Source organism: Oreochromis aureus, linkage group 14 (genome assembly GCF_013358895.1).
Source record: "Oreochromis aureus strain Israel breed Guangdong linkage group 14, ZZ_aureus, whole genome shotgun sequence".
Classification (NCBI taxonomy): Eukaryota; Metazoa; Chordata; class Actinopteri; order Cichliformes; family Cichlidae; genus Oreochromis; species Oreochromis aureus.
In genome coordinates, this window is record NC_052955.1 from 26244127 (window position 1) to 26264308 (window position 20182).

The following is a 20182-nucleotide window of genomic DNA, read 5'->3' on the forward strand; positions in this document are numbered from 1 at the left end:
GAGAGAAGTGCATGTCCTAAGAACAACTTGGGATTGGACCGTCAAGGGTTCTGCCTGGCAACTGTCTGATCTATACCCACAGATCAATCATTAATTGCTCTGCGCCTTTAAGCAGCATTATTGTAAGATTTTGGACTTTTGCTGGACTTAACCATTATACTACAAAAAAAAGCACTATCTGTACTACAAGTGTTGTACACTTCTACAGCAATCTGTTAAATTCATACCCATCTAAGTTCCCCCATCATGACAATCACAACAAGCCCTTCAAACCCTTATTTGGAGACTCACCGGCTTTGATGTGGACATCCTGACTCCTAATCTTGCCAGAAGGGTTCTCGGCAGTGCAGTAGTACGTGTTGTCATGGATCAGCTTGCTAAAGCTGGATGGCAGGAAGTTGAAGATCTGGAGGGTTCCATTGGGGTGAACATGACGGATGCCGGGGACATCGTAGATCTCCTCGCCGGTAGCCAGATACCACCGCAACGAGGCAGGCGGCGCACCCCCAGCAGGACAGGGCACAGAGGTCCCTGTGGTGCTGGCAAATACTACCTCTTGCAGAGATGCATTGACAAAGTATAAGCTGGAATGTAGGTCTTCACTGAAAACTGGAAAAGAAAAAGAAAAAAATAGGAGAACATCACAATCTGTGGTTTTGATTTTATTTATCTGTCTTTCATTTTTAAATTTTCCAGTAATTATTGCTGAAAGCACCACCTTAACTTATGTTAATAAATAAGCTTTTGATATTAAGCTCTTGATATTTAAGTATCAATTTAAATTAGTTAAGATGAAAAAGATTGAATCAGTATTTGTTAAAAATCTCTGACTCCAAGTGCTGCTTATTCATTGCTCATGATGAGCAGTTATGGATTCATCAATGTATTCCCATCCCTGGGATTTTGGGAACATTAAATTAACATAAACTCCCATCAATTATGAAATAAGGTCCGGGGCCGTGATTATGTTCATGCTTCAGTTTAAACTAGCACCACTGTAAAGAGAATGGCATTAAATGTAGTTAGTGCAGGAGCATTCTCAAGAGGAAAGGAGGGTAATAAATGTCAATGTTGGATCAATTAGCTGCATATAAATCTACAGCTGTTTGATTTCAGAGTGAAGAAGCCAAGGCAGCAGATGTCTACGATCTGAGGTTCTGTGAAAAGACAGTTTGTTTGTATTTCAGGCAAAAATACAGCATTTGTGTGTGTATGCCTTGTCGCCTCAGCCTGGTGGCAAAGCTCTGCAGTAAATGGCTTACAGTGGCACTGGCAGCTGGCTTGGACCCTCTCTGGGGAGAAAACATTTTAGCACTTCATAAATTCCTAACAAGGTTTCAAATTGCAGACATTTCCATCCTTTTCTCTGCTCCAGTAGCTCTGAACTAGCAATGAGACACTCCACTGACCTGCACATGTACACATGCAAAACACTCATTTGTAGATTAGGAATTCAACACACAAAAATTATTAGGGAGGTAAGGATCACTGCTGGAGCCTTTCTCCCGAGAAAGGAATATGCAGATATATTGAAAAGTTGGACAGAGAGCTATATTTTCAATGTTATATAAACTACACTACGCCACTACACTAAAAAAAACCAACTATACAGACATTTCATTTAAACGTTTTGACTGTAGTTCAGGGCAGGGTAACTATTTATCAAAATACAAACAGACAGTATATTTTTCTGTGAGACTATAAAGCTATACAATTGCTACATTAAGCTTAAATAAAACAGTGTTCTGTAAATTTGCGCCCCCCCCACAGCATTTTCTTATAAATTTATTTTTTTCTTCCAAAATAATTTAAATAATATTATATTATAAGACGTAAACTGTGCTACTGCAAATAGACAGCAAGTGAAAGAGGTTTTTTCCCCCCAGGAATATGAATAAATGGCGAAAATAACCTTATCTTTTATGTTAGCTTAAATTAGCGCTATACAGGCTAATGCTAATGTAAAATAAAATACAAAATAAACAAGCTAACACTGATATTAGTATCATTCAAACCTGCAAAAAACTATGTCAAAACGGTGCACTCATTTTAGATGTATTTGAAACTTCTACATTAAAATGTTTAGTGCTAACAAAGATAGTTTTTTGGGGGGGGGGGTTAGCTAGCTAGAAACCCACAAATGGGGTGGGTGCTGTTTATTTTTCCTGTATTAAAACACACTGGCGACATATGTTAAAAAACTGAATCATATCAATTGTTATGTCAAATTAAACAATGCTGTTTTTTCTACTGAGACTGTAATATCACAGGTATCACTGCAATATCTCACCATGTCTGCTTGGTCTCCCTGTTGGCAAGAATGCAGCCTAAATTTTATTACTGAAAAGGAGCAAAGTGCCTTATATGGCTTGCATTATAGCTTTTAGGGGGCTCTAATCACCTTTGTGAGGAAAAATGTAAGACACAATAAAATAATATATTTATAGAAAACACATTTTTGATGCTGTAATGTAATTATGGTTTTTAACATGTCAGCTGTGACTCAGACTGTAGTACAGCCCACAAGTAGCAAGTACCAATCAATCAATGTCTGCATCCTTTTTTTACACAATACGCGACTCTGCTTGCTGCCTGTCTGTAATACATTATCTGCCTGTCCTAGAACATGCCCATATGCATACATGCAAAATATTTTTGCAGATTCATTTGTTTAAACGGATGATAAGATGTTTACAAAACTCATTATGTTTGTTTGATATGTGAAAAATTAGGTATTTGTTAAATATAGTGTATTATATAGTTTATATCTTAAAAAATATATTGCATATACAGTTTTTTCAACAATATATAAAGCAGATTGTGTAAATGTCGCATATGCGTTTATAGAAAGACTGACTTTTTAAGACTGGGTGGTCCAAATAAAATTTCTGCAATGTGCACTATATATGCTCCCAGCAGAGAAACTTTCATATACCTGTACAGTCTCTAACATCAAAAAGTTTTAGCCAATTTAAATATTTTAAGACGCTGTGGGATTGTGCGCCGGGTTCTCGATGGGTCTGTGGCACCGGCTAAGATGAAAATAATACATCAAAGTCATATTAAATTCTGATTCATTCTCTTTTTCCAGCTGGCACTGGGAGTATCAATCTTCTCAGTGCTCTGTTGATAATACAGATCGGAGGTGGTGGTGGTGGTAGTAGTTTTTTTTGGGGGGGGGGGGGGTTCAGCCTCACCTGTTCACAGATGGTGCTCAAGGTTAGAGAAGGAGAAGACACTTTAAAATTACTCGTGTCAAGATATTTTAAACATACTGCTTTGATTCGTTTCATTCCGGAAGAGAATTTCCCTCGTGTGAAATCCAAAATATACAGCTGATTATGCTAAAGACAGTTTGTGTGTATACATGTAGTTAAACGTTATATTTTGTAAACTTCAACTGATTTGATTTGGGGAAGTAAGTGAAGACAGTTTGTCAATTTTATTTAAATGAAATTAAAAGATACACATAATATTTTTTCTTAATTTTAACAAAAGAATCCAGTGACAAACAGCTAGCACACTTCAAAGTTTTCCGATCAAATTATTCAAGTGAAGTTAATTGACTCTTGAAGATGTTACAATAGAAAATGTCTCGAGAGAAGATAGATTAAAGAAGTGTGCGGTTGCTTGAAAAGATTCTTCGTGAGCGTCAGAGAAATTGGATTAGGATTTATGCCGCGGCTGTTTTGATATTCGCCTATTTCACATTTAAAAGTAGGTGAGAGCTATTCAATTTAGACTGGCTGAGTGAGATTGATTTAATTTAACAAAGAAATGGACTCTGGTGAAAGTGCGCATATCGCTGCACTGCTCGTTTTCCTAATTGACTAAACTCAGGAGCCAGACCGCAAAATGCTGTGATGACGCATGTACATCGCTCCCTTCGACCTCACAAAGAGCAGCATGTCATGCCCCAACAAATGGCCTCAGGGTCCAACCACTTACTACATTGCCCGGGAGGAAATCAGTAATTGGCATAATTTTTCATGAGCTCAACTGTAAAAGGTGAAATAAATGACACTGTTCAATAATGCATCACATGCATCTATAATTGACTATGATTTTTTTTCGGGATCTTCAGAGGGACAGGAGGAATGAGGAAAGCTGTTTTATGTAAACCTTAACAATCACAAGAACTTTTTTAATATTTACCCTCTTTTAAATGTAAGCTTTTTATTCACTAATCTGGTCCTTACTGTCATAGTTTTGAGTGCTATTCTTGCAGTTTCCCATCGCTAGCTCAAACCCATCATTGCAGAGATTCTAGTTTGTTTACATGTTGCACTTCTGTAATTCTCACTGTTTATGCAACTGGCTTAGGAAGCAATGAGACAGATATTGGAGCAATAATGTTAAAAACTATCATTATTTACTATTTTTTAAGACTTTCAGAACTATAAAGAAATCTCTACAGGGCTGAAGTGTATGTGTATGAAGTGTTTGTGTGTGGATAGCGTTATAAGCATGTAAGAATATATAAGAACGTATATAAACACATCAAACGCGACTATATCACCAAAAATAAATAAATACACATAAAATCACACTATTACTTACATCAGCGGTCCCCAACCCCCGGGCCACGGACCGGTAAGTGAGGTACCGGGCCACGAGAGTTGAGGCTTGGGTGTAAAATTTATGGTTTTCAGTGTTTTTATCGGTTTTTATCGTTATTTTTTTAAATCATTTTTATCGTTGACTCGGTTTCCCTGGGTCTTTTCCCGTGTGTTATGAATAAATCTTTTTTGGGGGGGGGTAGCGGTGCTGGTTTTATTTTGTTGTATTTATCCATGAACCCTTAAAGGCCGGTCCGTGAAAATATTTTTGGACATAAACCGGTCCGTGGTGCAAAAACGGTTGGGGACCGCTGACTTACATGGAATAATATTATCATTCATTTTATTACATCTGGAGATGTGTTTGTGATTCTGATTCATAAAAGCCCAGTAGAGGCTCTCCTTTTAGCTCTGCTTTGGTCTCCACCCTACTCCTGCTAAATGCTACACTAAGTTCACCAGCTAGATGCCAGCTGTCTCCATCTTTTGTTTGGTTATGAACCAATATGTATACATATTTTTTCCCCTTAGAAGAGCTTTCTTGTAAAAGAGGTGCAAAGAGTGAACAGAAGTTATCCATCATAAAACAATAAGATGCAAGACACAACAGTGGTGTGTAGCGACAGGTGATCATTTTTAGAGAGTTTATTACTAAAAAAATTGACCCATTAACCATATAAAAATATTCCTTGGAGCACCATTTTGTATTGTGTTATATTGTGTCCTAGTTCTATAGTGTTTTATATGTGCATTATACACATAAAAACATCACGTACAAGTTTAAAGGTTTTTATTGGGAAGGTAAGATATGGGAAAATTACCTCTTTGTTTATTGCCATCTGCTTTAACGGGACAACGAAGGTAGGTAGTGTCTCTGTTGTTACATTGCCACACAGATATTTAAACATAACTATACAGTCATTTGTTGCAGAGCTGTTGTAATCTATTGTCTGTTTAATGTTATAACTGAAAAACTATTAGAAAAATCTGTTTATTGAGTGTTTGACCTTTTGATGATCTGTTTCAGAGAAGCTGTAACATTCCTACAGAATTACTGTATATACAGCAAACAACACCTATTATGAGCCATAGCTGTGCTCCTTTCCACAGGCTGTTACATCCACAGCAGAGCCAAGTACACAGTGAATCAGTGTTAATGCAAGGTAATAAAGATTAGTATACATGGTTGATTCCACAGGTCCTGAAGTCCTTGACTCGCCGCTTAATTACTTTTAAGCCAGACACATGCTCAAAACATGCTACAGTCACTTAGAGTTTGTGTGATGTTTTCCTCTCTCATGTGTCCTTGCAAGTTAAGATGAATGGTCCCGGTGCCACATGGGACTTCTCATCCCACACCAACATATTCCATCTTTTATGCAGCTGCTAGCTTTTTTGTCATGAACTCTCTGTGACATGTGAAGAAGAGAGCACAGCAGAAAGCAAACAAGAAGGGGCAAAAAGAGAATCAGAGAGATAGTGGGATTGATTCAGCTTCCCATATTTCAGGGGGCACTTGTGTTGCATCTGTTGAGCGAGCAGATCCATTGTCTGAGTTGTCAACGCCACCGCAGCATGGGGACTCAGCACTGCATGGTAGCGTGGCACCGGGTACCTCATAGTGACAATGTGACAGCAGGAACCTTGGGTAATTAAAGCAGCTCTGTGCTCTGTGCCCTCAGGGCATGTCTGCCTGGGATGTGGAGATCATACCTGGCTCACTCACATTCAACACTAACAGCTGAAGCAATTTTCAACCTTAACAAATTCCTGCTCTGTGCATTTATGGATAGCAGCATTAGTGTGATGTAGGCAGCGCTCGAGCATGTGATCAAGCTTTATTCCCAGCAGCTAAAAATAGGACCTTGACCTGTGGGTGACCCAAATTTGAAATACACTGTACAGGTACACTGCATTTCATTTAATCTGATTACCATGGATGAAAATCATATTTCACCAAAGTAAGTTTTTTTCTTTATATCAGTCTACGAACTTGAAAGCAATATGTGTAGAGCTATGTATAGAGCTAGGAGCTCTGATACAGGGAGATGATAACCAGCCAGGGCCAGGGAGTCCACTGTGAGTAAGCATTCCCACTGATCTGATCTGCCCAGAGGCAATACACCATGCATGGAAGTTAAATGACTGTATTCCAATTTGCTCTCATGAATATTAAGCAGGGCTGTGACAGAAAGGGCTGGCTGTACGCAAGCTGCTGATCCACACCGACAGATCAGTCCTCTGATGTCTAGAAGGGGCGGGCAACTCTAAAAACGAGGCCCCCACAGCAGATGAGCCTCCTCCTCCTCCTCCCCGGTCTATTTTCATGTCTTAAATGGGCCAGAGTGGCTGGCTGTCTCATCAAGGGGAAGCCAGAGACCCTGGACTGGTTCTCAGTTAGTATAACTAAGCAATAAAGACATTGATGTCTAAATTATGCTGCTGCTACTGCTGATGATGATGAGCGCGAGTGAATCTGATGAGGGATTATACCGTAGCAAACTATAGCAGCTCCCTCTGCTGCTGCTGATGATGAATAAAAACCTCCACTAGTAGAAATCTAATATTGCTATGTAATATAACAAGCACACTAGAAGGTGGAGGGAAACCAAGGTCTGTAATAAAGTAAACAAGAAAGCACTGCTTTGAAAGTGTTGCATACATCCACTGCAGATTTACAAGGAGTTGGATTTTACTATGTGAACCTGGAAAACGCTGCTACTGAACCGCAGCAGCTTCTGCAATTAGACCAAACTTATTACAGATGATTTAAGATTTCAACACCTGCAGTTTTACCTATTAATTAAAATAATTTTCTAATTTTACTAAGACCTGAGGAGAGCAGCACTGCGCTGTTGCCTCTCCTTAACCCAATTAACATGAATAAAAACCGTGTATTTATAGAAAGCTAATGCTAATCCTTTTGACAAACAGGCACAGGATTTTTTGTTATAAATATATTTTAGGGGTGATTTATTCCCACAGGGTGCAACATTGATGGTGTGCTGTATAAAGTAATCCAGCACTGCTAAAAAAGAAGCATTTAGTAACGTATTTACTGTATAAACCAATAAGTTTTTTGTATGTTACATAAAATAATCAGAGGACTATCTGGTGAACTCCACAGTGGGGGTTGAGCTGTTATCTTTTAATTTTAATAAGTTTGCCAGGTGAAATTTCATTGAGAGGAGCGAAGATACTTTATTTTCTGTATTCTGGTTTATTTTTTATACACCGATTAACGATGTAAATGCTTTTATTTGTGTGAAGGAAACATCAAATGGAAGGAACCAAATAACAATCAAAGCAGCACATAATGCAGCAAGGGTCTCATTTAATCTCTGATTTATTATCTCTGCAGACTCACCACATACATACAGGCATGCTTTGTCTCAGTTTTTTTAAGGATGTTACCTTTTTAAATGTAAAAGAAAATATATCAATGATTCATTTTTTATTTATTTCTTAATAACAGTTCATCTATTTTAGCTAGCAAGATAACTTTGATTAATTGGTGCTACGTAGCCCTCTGCTAGGATTAGCTAGGCTAATTCAAGTCAGGACTGCTGTTGCTGATTTTTTGGAGCGTTTTTGGTAGAAGTTTAAAAGTTTTAATTCCAGTTTTGGTGAGTGAAATTATCATACTTTGTTAGTCTGTCACTTAGCACCAGTTAGCAGGTATCTGTTTTTGTGTTGTTTATGGATGTAGCTTGCTAACCCAACTTGTTAATTTGAATAATAACTCCATCCTTTCATCTAAATACAATAACTTGTCACTCGTGCTACTACACATATGTAATGTGCTCACTTATAAGATACCGGTAGCATTGTTCTGCTTGCCTAGAGTCATGGTAAAAAGAAAGTAGACCATCTGTCAATATTAAGGTTCATATTGTAGACCAGTTTGGTATACAGAGGAGTTTGTGATCAATTCAAAGACTGCAGTGTGGCTGCAGAATAAGCCAAAGTCATCTCCAGCCACCTCTGTGCCCAACGTCTGATATGAGGCGTTTGGTTTTCTATAAACACAGCACTGTGCATTAGTCAGAAATCTCCACTTTGGTCTCATTTGTCTAAAGGACGTTGTTACACAGGTCTCGTGACTTTGTTGTAACTTTCTTAGCTGTGCCGTCATGTCCTTTTTAGTGACAGTGTCTTCTCCTGCCTTCACACTTCCAAACAAGCCAAACCTGTTCATTCTTTTTTAATTGTACTGTCATGAACTTTTAACATTTAACATGCTAACTGAGGTCTGTAAAGTCTGAGATGTAGCACTGGAGGATTTGTTGCAGTTTCTCGGCTTCTCATTGCTCTGTCTGACCTTGTGGTGAATTTGCTGGGAAATTGACTCCTGAGAAGACTGGTAACTGTCTCGAATGTTCACTGAAGAATGATGGACTTCAGACTGTTTGGAAATGGCCTTATAGCCCTTCCCAGATTAATAGACGGCAGCGGTTGCTTCGTCTAAAATAGTTACTGATGTCTTTCCTCTGTGGCATCATGTTAACACACACCTGAATGCTCCAGACCGGCAAACTGCCAAATCTTCCGTCTCATAGAGGGCCTCCCGTGCTCTGATGATCAGTTAATCAAGTCCATTTGACTAGCAGGACCTGGCTTCTACTTACCCTCTTAATTCTTGTGAACGCCACAAGGTTGTACTTAGTTTTTCACATACTGTGTCTTCATTTTGGCTTAATTTTTGTTAAATAAATAATGACGCAGTGTAAGATCTGAGGTTCTGAGGTTGTATTTTCCTAATTGTAAGATCGGCTGTGGCCAAGATTATTATGTTTGATACATAAAAATTTAGAATTTAAAGAGGATATACTTTCTTTTTACCATAACTGTATATTTTCTGCCACAGTTTTTCTTCAAATAATACATCGCTGAATCAGTAACCCATTCTCTTAAGAAACATTTGCAAATACATCTTTTAAAGAAGTAAGTCCGGCTTCATCCAAGAGTCTGCGTTGCTATGGCTCTATATTTATAATGATGACTTTATAGAACAGTCACGCCCAGGTTTGTCAGAAATAGACATCACAATCTTCTATCCTTTAAGACTGTCTGTATGTATTCTTAAACAGGTTTGATTGAGCCTTCAGTGGATGTAATCAAATTACCTCCAAAATAATCTAATGGTCAACATACACTGCCTTTCTTGATAACATGATTAAGCAGCAACATTCTCACTGAACAGATGCTTTTTCAGTCTACCAGAGGCCCAACCTCAGTTAGACAAGCAGATATCACACATCCTGGACAAGCAACCTTATTATGTCACCCAGCATTAAGTCTAAGGGCCTTCAGAAAAGTTGCTGCGGTTGAATTTATCATAACTGCTGTCCACCTGGATGGTACCTAGGGACCTCCAAGGTGGTTTCATAGGGGTATATGAGAAGCTTCTGAAGTGACTGACCTGACACAAATAGCCTTTGGCCCTCAGGCTTTGTTATTTTATCTGTGCCAGCTAAATCTGTTAGGTAGCCATGGCACACCTGTTCAAAATATGGCAGAGGAAACTTTTTCTGTTTACTTCGAAGCAAAGCAAAGCCCTTATTTCACGACACAAGCATCGGCAAACTCACATAACCAACTCGATTTACGTACAGAGGAGGTGCAACAGAGATAGTTAAATCCAGACCACAGAAAACTGATTGTCGATATTAGCTCTGAGGAAATAATGCAGGCTCTGGGTGTCTAAACATAGCCAGAAGGAAGCAGCTACAATGAGCAAACTTTGTTCTGCAGGAGTTGACACTGAAAGGAAAAACAAATTAAACTTGTTGCCAGCGAACACGATTTGCAGATATCTTCACCATCAGCATTTGGATGTTTGTTTGCTAACGCGACGCCCGTGCTCAGTAACACATATGCTTTTTTTGGTTTCTTCCTGTTCTGTCAGCCTTTTTCTGTGTTTTTAAATGAGCCATTGGTTTGAATTGCACTATCATTTTAAGCCCTCCTTGTTCTTCCAGCTGATTGCAGCGTCCTTATTAGCTTTTTCCCTACCCTCCTGAACTCGATTTTGAGAAGTGCTTTACACTTGTGATTTTATTGCTACCAATACTGCACAGGTAATAATACAATTATTGCCTCGGTTACCCTTTTAAGATACATACCACTGTCCCTGTTTTGTCCAAGAGATGTCTGTGACCAGCAGCTGGTAGAGTGTGTTAATGTTGATGTCACAGCAGCTGGCTGCTCTCATCCTGTTAGCTCTGCCTGCCATTATCAGGCCCTCCAACCGCCACCACCTCCTCCCCCTCCAAAGCTGCTGTGATTGCTGCTGCGTGCCGTACTCATTTTAATACTCCAGACTCATTTGACCGTCTTTATGGACTTATCATATTAAACATTTATCACAGCCATTTCCCTAAATCAAGCATGTTTATTCAACACTTAGGGGACCACAGCCGGGATCCTTTCAGCATCCCCACCCCCAGCATACTCACACATTTCACACACACACACACACATCTTTATTTTCTCCTTTTCCTTGTTTCTCTCCGTTCCTCCTCTACTCTCCCTCAGCCCCCCTGGCTTGCTTTATTACAGTCCTCGTTTCCCTCTGTGCGCCTGCCTGAATAAAATGAGAGGCAGTTTTGTACAGTTTCTTCCCTTCTCCTTTCCGGTCATCCTTTCCTCCAGTGGCTAGGACACGAGGGGAATTGTGCTGTGCGAAGCCGAGCAGCCAAGCAGACACAAATGTATTCTGAGCATTTAGTCCTTTGAATGAATCGAGTTTTAATTTAATCATCTGATCAAACACTAATTAGCATAATCACTTGTGGGGATGGATGGTCTAGATAGAGACACAGAGCAATACATAATAGACCTCGTCTATGTGTTGCTAAATGTCTGCGGGACACTTAAAAACACATACAGTATATAAACGTTACAAGCTTCTAGGGACCCGTGTGGGGCTTTGCCCAAATTACCTCCTCTTGCACGAACAATAGAGGCAAGTCTCTATTTTCTTCAACAGCACAGCCCCAGCAAAGTGATATATTCACTGCTACACTACCCTACAATCAAATACACTGAAGCCAGGCCCTGCGTCCTCTTATTTGATCTTGGACAAGATGGCTTACTGCAGCATCACACCTTGGCCTGAGCAAAGGAGGTCTGGGAATTCTAGGAATACCACAAAGTGCTAAGATTATTGACAATGCACTCAGTCTCACACCGGGCCGAGGGATCGATGAGTGGCCAGAAGGACATAAATCAGACTCCTGTGGCTCCACTCCATGTCACACCCTAACCCACCCACCCCACTTCCCAATTAAACTCACGTACGCACTGGTTTGCATGCACACAGGAACACACACTCCGTAAAGCCTCCCCACACATTATAGATATATATATATACTTCACATAAACACCAGGAAATACAGCACTACCTTCCACATCTCATACACACACACACACAGGCACATTCTCACACACCTTACAAACAAGATGACAGCGCTTTAAAAATGGCCAGCTAAAAATAACCGCCACTAACTTGGTCTTAAATCTTAGCATCTGTGCCAGGTTTAAAAATAAGGAGCAGTGTCAAGAAACCAAGCTGGACCCATTTGTCTTTCTGTCACTCTGTCTATCCAGCTTTGCCTCCTCCGTTATCCCGTAGCCTACTTTAATATTCGGACAACGGAGCATGAGACACTGGAACAGACTTGATGGTGAAATATCTCCTGGAAATGCAGTTTTGAATAAACTGACTGAGATGCAGATTTGAATATACAAGGAGGGTCCATGAAAAGCCAAGCTCAGAGGCATCACTGGAAAGAAAGAGACAGGCTGGCAGACAGTTGGTGAGCCACAATACATCAGGCATGCATCATGCTAAGGCCAAAGTCACGCGAATCAATTCAGCCTTGGGCTACCAAGTGAGTCGAGTTCAATTCCTGGACCTGGTATGTGGACGGCTGGATTAAGAGGCAGTATTTATGAGGTGCAGTGTGATTGTTTGTCTCTAGGGGTGATGGATAGCAAACTCATCGCACCTTCAACACCTGTCTTCCACAATGGGCAAAAACTGTGGTGGGATATTCACCACAAGTGAGCCTGCAGACACACACACACACCGATGAGACCCAACAGGGACTACTGGTGTGCGTGCACATATAAAATATGTTTTATGAAAAGCTCATGCTTGTTTTTATATTTGACACAAGCATTAAATAACATTTCTCTGTCCTGTTTGGAAAAAAGGAATCAAAACTGGATTAAATTTCACAAAACCAAGTTTCTTCTCGCAAAACAGCAGCACATAAAAACCGCAAATACAGGAACAAGGTTTTACTTCTAATGAACTCATTTTTGGGGAGATATTGTCACAAAGGCTCATGCAACCTTGTAACAATATAATCTCATGTTTAGAATAGTTGTTATTTAAAGCAAACATCTAATTGGGAGCAGATCGCAAACTAAAGCAAGTTAGCAAAGCTAACTTACAACACTTTAAACCCAAAAGACACAAAAGTCATTGAGAAGATTAAGTAGTTTAATTAAATTGTGCTACTAACACTTTGGGTTTGATGAAACACAATTTCTTCATTTTTGAATAAACTATACTTCAATAACTTGAAGCTTTTTGAGAATTTTTTGAGAACTATAGACTTAATTTTGTTATATTACCAGTTCCTGCCTAACATTTGGAGATTGTTACTTTAGTAGTTACAAACTCATACTGACTATCTAAACATATTTACATAGATTTTTGTTCTTTTAAATCCATCCACATGACAAGTTTATTAAAACAGCATCCTATTGCCTCAAAAAAAATTTAGTTGACTTTATTGGGAACAAATGTATCATGCAATTGTTTAAATTCTGAAAAAACCAGACTTTTCAGTTCATTAATAGCTCTGTCGTGCTAGAGTTAAAATAAGATGGCAACCTCACTGTAACTATGAAAAAGAAATAAATTAAATAACATTTTGTTTTTTTATATGTAGTTGCCTGGTGAGTGTGTTGAAATTTGTTGTTTTTTTGTTTTTTTTTACATACATTAATTTTTAACCAATTGCAATTAGGTGTGCAACCAACTTGTCACCCAGGGGTTGATTGTGCAGCAACCTTCTAACTATTTTGGATTGTAAGGTGATTGCAGAGGTCACCTGGTGGGAGGCAACTTGTCTCCAAACAATCGCAGTGTGACTGCAACCACTCCCAGACAGATTGACGAAGGTTTTCAGATAACTTCTGTCAGATTGCCAACACGTTGCAGTCAATCTGAGTCAGGACCCGTCTCTTTCTAATTGGGGCCTTAACTTATCTGGTTGCTAACTGATTTTATTCTGGTTATAGTCCTTTATAAAAGTGAGGTTGCTGAGTGCCTGTGTCATTTTGCACTTAAATTGCCATCTTGCAAAAACTATGTCACTATTTATGGAGGAATTTCTGAATTTCAAATCAGACGGAAACTGATTTGCAACAGATTTGCAAGTTTTCATCATTAATCGTCACATTATCTCAGACAGATCTCACAAACTTGCCAGCTTAACCCCATTCAGTCAAACTGAGAGCAGACTGACTCTGTAATATTGCCATTTTATCCCACCAAAATCACTCTGAAGACAGCAGCTGACTGCGAGTGGTCACAAACCTGGTCAAAGGCAATGATATGGCAAGCTATTTGACCTTATCGTTGGTCTGACGTCACTGTTACATAATTTAAAAAAGGCAATCAGCTTCCTCAAATGTTTGAGTGCTTTTAACTTATTTGGGCAAAGAGAGCAGGCCACAGTGTACTGTTGTAGTAACACATATTTATTCATTCAGTATCTTCTGCCTGTGCTGATCATGTCACAGTTGGTTAGCTTGTCATATCCATACTGATAATGTACAGTACAGTACGATACAGAGTACTGATAAAATGATAAAGTTGACTATGTAACAGGTTTTGTTGGTGTGTTTGTAACTGGGATTAACCAAACTCCAGTTAATATAAGAATTTTGATGATCCGCATGTTTGATTTGTGAAAGATTTTACACTTTATACCTCTCCTGATGCAACCCTGCTGATATATCCAGGTTTGGAACTGAAACTGGGAGTACACTGGCTCGAGACCCCCTGTTATGATGTATTGTTTGGAGACAGTGACACTAACAAAAAGACAAAAGGCCGAGCTGGAGGTGGCAGAGTTGAAGATGTTTAGACTTGACCAGGATGGACAGAATTACAAATGAGTACATCAGAGGGACGGCTCAGGTCAAGCATTTTGGAAACAAACTTTTGACCTTGATAAAGTTTTATTAAATCAGAATTAGCACCTTGCAGTAGATCTTCACATTTCAGGTTTTGCATCAAGAAGAGAGGACTGTAGGTCTGGGGGTCTGTTATTGAGACACTCACTGGGTCTTTTGTCATAAGTAGGCGTGTTCCAAACTACTTTGAAACTAAAATCAACAGAAAACCACTTCTGCACAGGAGAGCAGAAGTGGTTCACTGGTCTTTTTTAAACTGTCAAATAAAGCTTCTACACCAGTTCCCCCACTACAGTACCTGTGCAGTGTAGCCCAGTAATATAACATGTCACTTTGACAGGTGCTGAGTGAATTAAAAACATCCTCTCTACTGAGAACCCTCTCTGAGAGGGAAACCCCCGCCAGATGTACTACAGCCTCACTTTGCACGCATGATCAAACACCTACATCTGGGTGCTGAGGGCTTTTCTGCTCTTCCCCACAGATGCTAAATGATATCGTTAACATTTTAATGCAAGAGACATTTACACGCGGGCTTGCGCAATTACACCTCCGATTCAGTGGAATCCTGTCAGACACAGTGTGATCGGTAATTAGATTTTACATTGGGTGAAATGCAGCACACACACACGCGCACGTGCACACATGCACGAGTCACCAAAGCTTGCTCCTAATTAGGGAGCTAGACAGGCTCGAGGAGGTATGGTACAGTAGAGTAGCCCTCATTATACAGCTGGGATGTATGAACTAGGGGATATCTATTATGATCACACATCAGGGTATCCATTACCCAACATTAGCACCTCTTTCAACTGGAATCACGCGCAGAGTTCAAAATGTAACCCAACAAACCTTCTCACAACTCACACACGTGAGGAAGAGTTAAGTGGGTTTGTAAACTTAATTTAGCCCATTAGATATTCAGATCAGAGTGAGACTGCACAAGATGATCTATCACTTGACTGTACGCTGGGTGTTTTCATGGGGTAATTTGATTTCAAGAGCTATGATACTGCTTGTGCAACCAAATCCTAATTGGTAATTAGTAAACAGGCTACTAGTCGTGAGTGCAACCATAAGGGTGGTCAGGTTTCTCTCCACTTGCTTTACAGACCCGGCTGCCGGGAGGCCGCTGATCTTTAGACATTTTTACAAAGGCATCTCCGACAAAAGGAGGCTCTCATCACTGCACTGGCTTCATCGCCTTCATGTAGATTTATCTCTCGTCCCACCTTCTATTTGCAGCCAAGTTCAATCTATCCATCCACCCCAGTCTCCGCAGCATTTCCATCCAGTGTTGCAGGTTGCTAATAATGTGGGGTCATGTAAAATTGGCAGGCTAACTGATGTTGGCAGCTATTTACTGTACTGTAAGCTACACTGGGATGGATGCTCTGGAAGAGCTTCCTTATTTCCAAGTGTGAATGTGTGTGTGTGTGTGTTAGAGTGTGTGTGTGTGTTTAGTCCGCGAAAGGTCACAGCTAATTGAGATCAAAATTTGATTGCATGATTTCCTGACCTCTACATAATAGTTCGTTTATTGAAGAAATACGAGATAAGTCCTTTTTAAGTCACGAGCGTCGGGTTAAGCCGTGTGCATGTCTACAAATCATTGCAGTCTTGGTGGGGACTCTGTGAGAAGCCTTGTCTCATTATATCTTTGCAACGAGAATTTGAATAGGCCGGTTTAGCTTGCTGTGGTTTTGCCCAGAGGCAGCTTTCAGGCAGAGATATTTAATGGTTCCTCTCCTGTACTGATGACTGAATTTATAGATGCTACTTTGATAGGTGCAGGAAATAGCAAGAGCATAAAGTCTTAAACGGAATACAAAAAGTAATTGTGCCTCTTGGCTGGTGAATGTGTCAGATTTAACATTTTAATTTTCATAAAAAGAGTAATAAGGACCGGGGTTGTCTTTTGCTTCCTTTTGATAATAAACAATCAATTGCAAAGATAAGGAAAGCAATTAAAATGTGACATTTTTGAGCATTGTGTGGGTGCGAATCTGTTTCCCTTTCTTTAATTGAGTTCATTAAGCTGATATGCAGTGAATGTACGCAAAGAACACACAGAACCCAGAAGCGCTGTGAGGTGCTCGGTTATAATATGGTTGCTTATAACACCTGTGGACACACCGATGTAACGAGATGTGATTAGCTTTGGGTCGGAGCTTCCAGGTCAGCCCGGTTTGCAGACAAACTCGCAGTTCCCATCAGGAATAGTCTAATATTTCCACAGGTGTGCCATTTTTTTAATTTTTTTAAAAGGTTTCCAGTTTGTGAAGAATTATTAAACCCAACTTAGTGAATGAAATCATCCGGTTATCCAGTGTTATGAACGGGAATTCTGAACTGCATGATATTTTCTTTGCACAACACCACATCGTATAGCTTTCTTCCCCCCCATACGGTGAAGAGTGAATGGGTGAACGTTTTAGGACGCAGCCCCTAACACCCATTAAGGAGGTTACCATAGAGACAGGCCAGTGTGCACATGATAGGCCTAACTCTGAAACAGCAAGAACTGTCTGGAATCCAATCTCCGTGCTGGCTTCCATCTACAAGGTCATTCATTCATTCTGACAATGACTACTCAGCCGATGAACACCTCATTTTCATGATAATCAACAAAACACCCTGCCACAGAGGACACAGTCACATATAGCCAGGGTCCTGTACATAATGGGAAAATCAAATATAAATAATAGAAAAAGGTAAAGATACTTTAAAATTCACTTATACAAACACACAAACACACATATATATATATATATGTTTGTTTGTGTGTGTGCATGTGGGTGTGTAATGATTGCAGTGCAAATAACAAGCACAAAAAGTGTAACGTCTGCACTCAAGGCTGTCTATTGCTTAATCCCTATCAGTTGCCTCAGGCCTCCTCAATAATCCCTTAAGCAATAAACGGACACAATCTTGCATGGCAGTTGATCTAATGTCAGAGTCAGATGATTATGATTAATGAGGATTCCTTATTGTTCCTTTATGAGTTTCAGCACAAGCTGGGCTGAGGGAGATACCATTTTATATGGAGTCAATGTCAATAAACGGCACCGACGGAGGGTTGCCTCAGCACCGAAAATGCGTTGGCACAGAAACAAAAATCCATTTCGAAGCTTTATTTTATCATTCCGGCCAGAGGGGGGAAAATCCATTTTGGGGGCATACTATAATATATCACAGCCCCTTGATGCGGTTGAATGTATTCATACCTGTAAATCCCCACTTCCCCAATTTTTGTTTTGTGAATTCTCTTTTTTTTTCATACAAAAGCAACCGACCATTGATTTTTTTTTTTTTCAATCCCCATCTTGTCACCCTGATGTCTCCCAGACATGTTTCCATTTTCTTTCCTTCTCCTTCTTCAACTCTCCCTTTTTCTTCCCCTGTTTTCGTACACACCCAGTCGGCCATAATCCCTCCCTGTAGAAGGGACTCTGGCCAATAAGTGAACGCAATAAACTGTATCAATTTTCCACCATTGATTTTATATATATGCATATATACGCACTGTGAGAGCGTGCAAATATACCTGCATGGTGTCATGCATGTGTGCAATGGCACAAATGCATGCAACTGCACTTGTGTACATGAAAAACATCGACAAGATGTACGACCAGGTCTGCATGTCTCAATTCCAGCATTTGAATGGAAAAAATGCATTTCACGCTCTTTTCATGAGTAATTTTGTGAAGTACTTTTGCATTTCCAGACAAAAAAAAAATGCAAAAATGACCCCTGTGGACTGTGTTTCATCAAAAAACATTACACCTGTACTGTTCATTCCATTCGTTGCATGAACAATTTGTACTAATGGTGCACGCTTTCTCTCTGCTAACTACATTTTAAGGTAAATAACAGAAAGCTGAGCTCACATTTGTAACAAAACTGGTTTTGCTGGTGCTGCGAACACCCTGCTCGAGCCAGAAATATAATTTAATTTTTTTAATTAAAGGAAAACCCCAAAACGTTAAAATGCAAATACGAATGATTGCCTTTAAAGATCTTTGTATAAACTGGCCTTTTTTGATGCTTTAGTGTTAATTTAGGCCATTTGAACTTGAAAAATCTGCTCTCTGTGGGGGATGGGGAAAGGGTTAAACCAAATGTCCATTATATCAAAGACGTCACTTATTACTAAGGGCCACAGTGGAACAAGGTTGTGACAGGAAAAAATAAGTATCATTTGGTATAAAACAAAAACAAATATTATTAATATGATTCAAATGAAAAACTATTCAAACTTGACATAATATCCAACTATTGCAATTAAACAGATTGACTACAGGCACACTAACAACATGGTATAGCCGTTTTATTTCTCCTGGTTCAGGGTGTATATCTGAAGGCCAGACATGGGTCTAATGGTTTGTAGGAGAGCTTGAAGGATTTAACACGCAATTCATGCCTCGCCCGTCTCTCCCCCTCTATCAGGGGTGTCAGCCTTTTGACAAGCATATAAAATCCATTTCATGTGGGTCACAGGTGACCTCCATCCTCCCTCCTCAGTCACTTAGCTGTCTACCAGTGATTTGGCTTCTGCAGTAGGTGATGAGCAATAATAATAATAATAATAATAAAAAGATGAGCAGGTGCAACTTACCATTCAAGATGCTCTGGGAAAAGATAAAAGCCAATATCCACATGCCCTGCTCCGTTCAATCCCCCCAAGCTATGCTTTCTCTTCTTCCTCCGACCGGTGCCTCCCTGGGTTTCTCTTCTGTGCGCTTGGGCTAAGGTTAAACATTTGCCACTGTCTTGAAGCAAACCGGTCCAAGTCTCTACTTTTAATATCTCCTTCGTACTTTTTTTGTTACACTGATTTGGTTTCTGGGATGTCTCGGAGCATAAATGCGCCTCTGTGATTTTCTTGGGGAGAGCTCTGCTCAGACTCTCCTTCCTGTGCTCCGCGTCTTGCTGCTTGTCCCTGTTATTCAAAAGGATGCTGAAGGGGTGAAGCCCAGGTGTGTGTGTGATGCTGAGTCAGAGCCGGGTTAGAGCGGATCCTGGGAAAAGAAATTAAATCCGAAAACAAGAAACAAACAAACAAAAATTAAAATTAAGAAAAAATGGTTAAACTAAATCTTTAAAAGAAAAATGTCCGGTTTCAGGTTTCCTGAATAAAACACTGGAAGACGGATCATCCTTGAAGGTAAAAATGAATAAATAAATAAAATGTTACAAAATTAAAACAACTAAAAGAGAAAAGAAGCAAAGAGAAGAGAGAGGGCGGTGGCAGAAGAATGAAAAGCAGGTTTTTTGCTCAGACTCCAAAGTCAGATCATCTTCATCGCCTCTGTGCGTCCAGCAAGAGGCGAGCAAGCGCATCTTCCCCGCTGCCGCTCTCTAATCGCACCACACTGACTCTCTGAGCATTACACAGAATAACC

The 20182-nt window shown here is 39.8% G+C and overlaps 1 protein-coding gene across 2 annotated transcripts in view; it reads right to left on the reverse strand.

Moving 5' to 3' along the window:
• The window catches only part of dscamb (Down syndrome cell adhesion molecule b), a 127176-nt gene extending 107228 nt beyond the window's left edge, over positions 1-19948 (reverse strand). The window contains exons 1-2 of one of the 2 annotated variants that reach the window (XM_039622256.1): positions 19396-19948; positions 292-609 (exon numbers count right to left, since the gene is read on the reverse strand). In XM_039622256.1, the coding sequence (XP_039478190.1) occupies positions 292-609; positions 19396-19438 (361 nt within the window). In that variant the 5' untranslated portion in view covers positions 19439-19948. Of the gene's footprint in view, positions 1-291; positions 610-2290; positions 2306-19395 lie in introns of those variants that run through there. The other variant, XM_039622257.1, reaches the window with a different exon arrangement.
• Between the last annotated feature and the right edge of the window lie 234 nt (positions 19949-20182).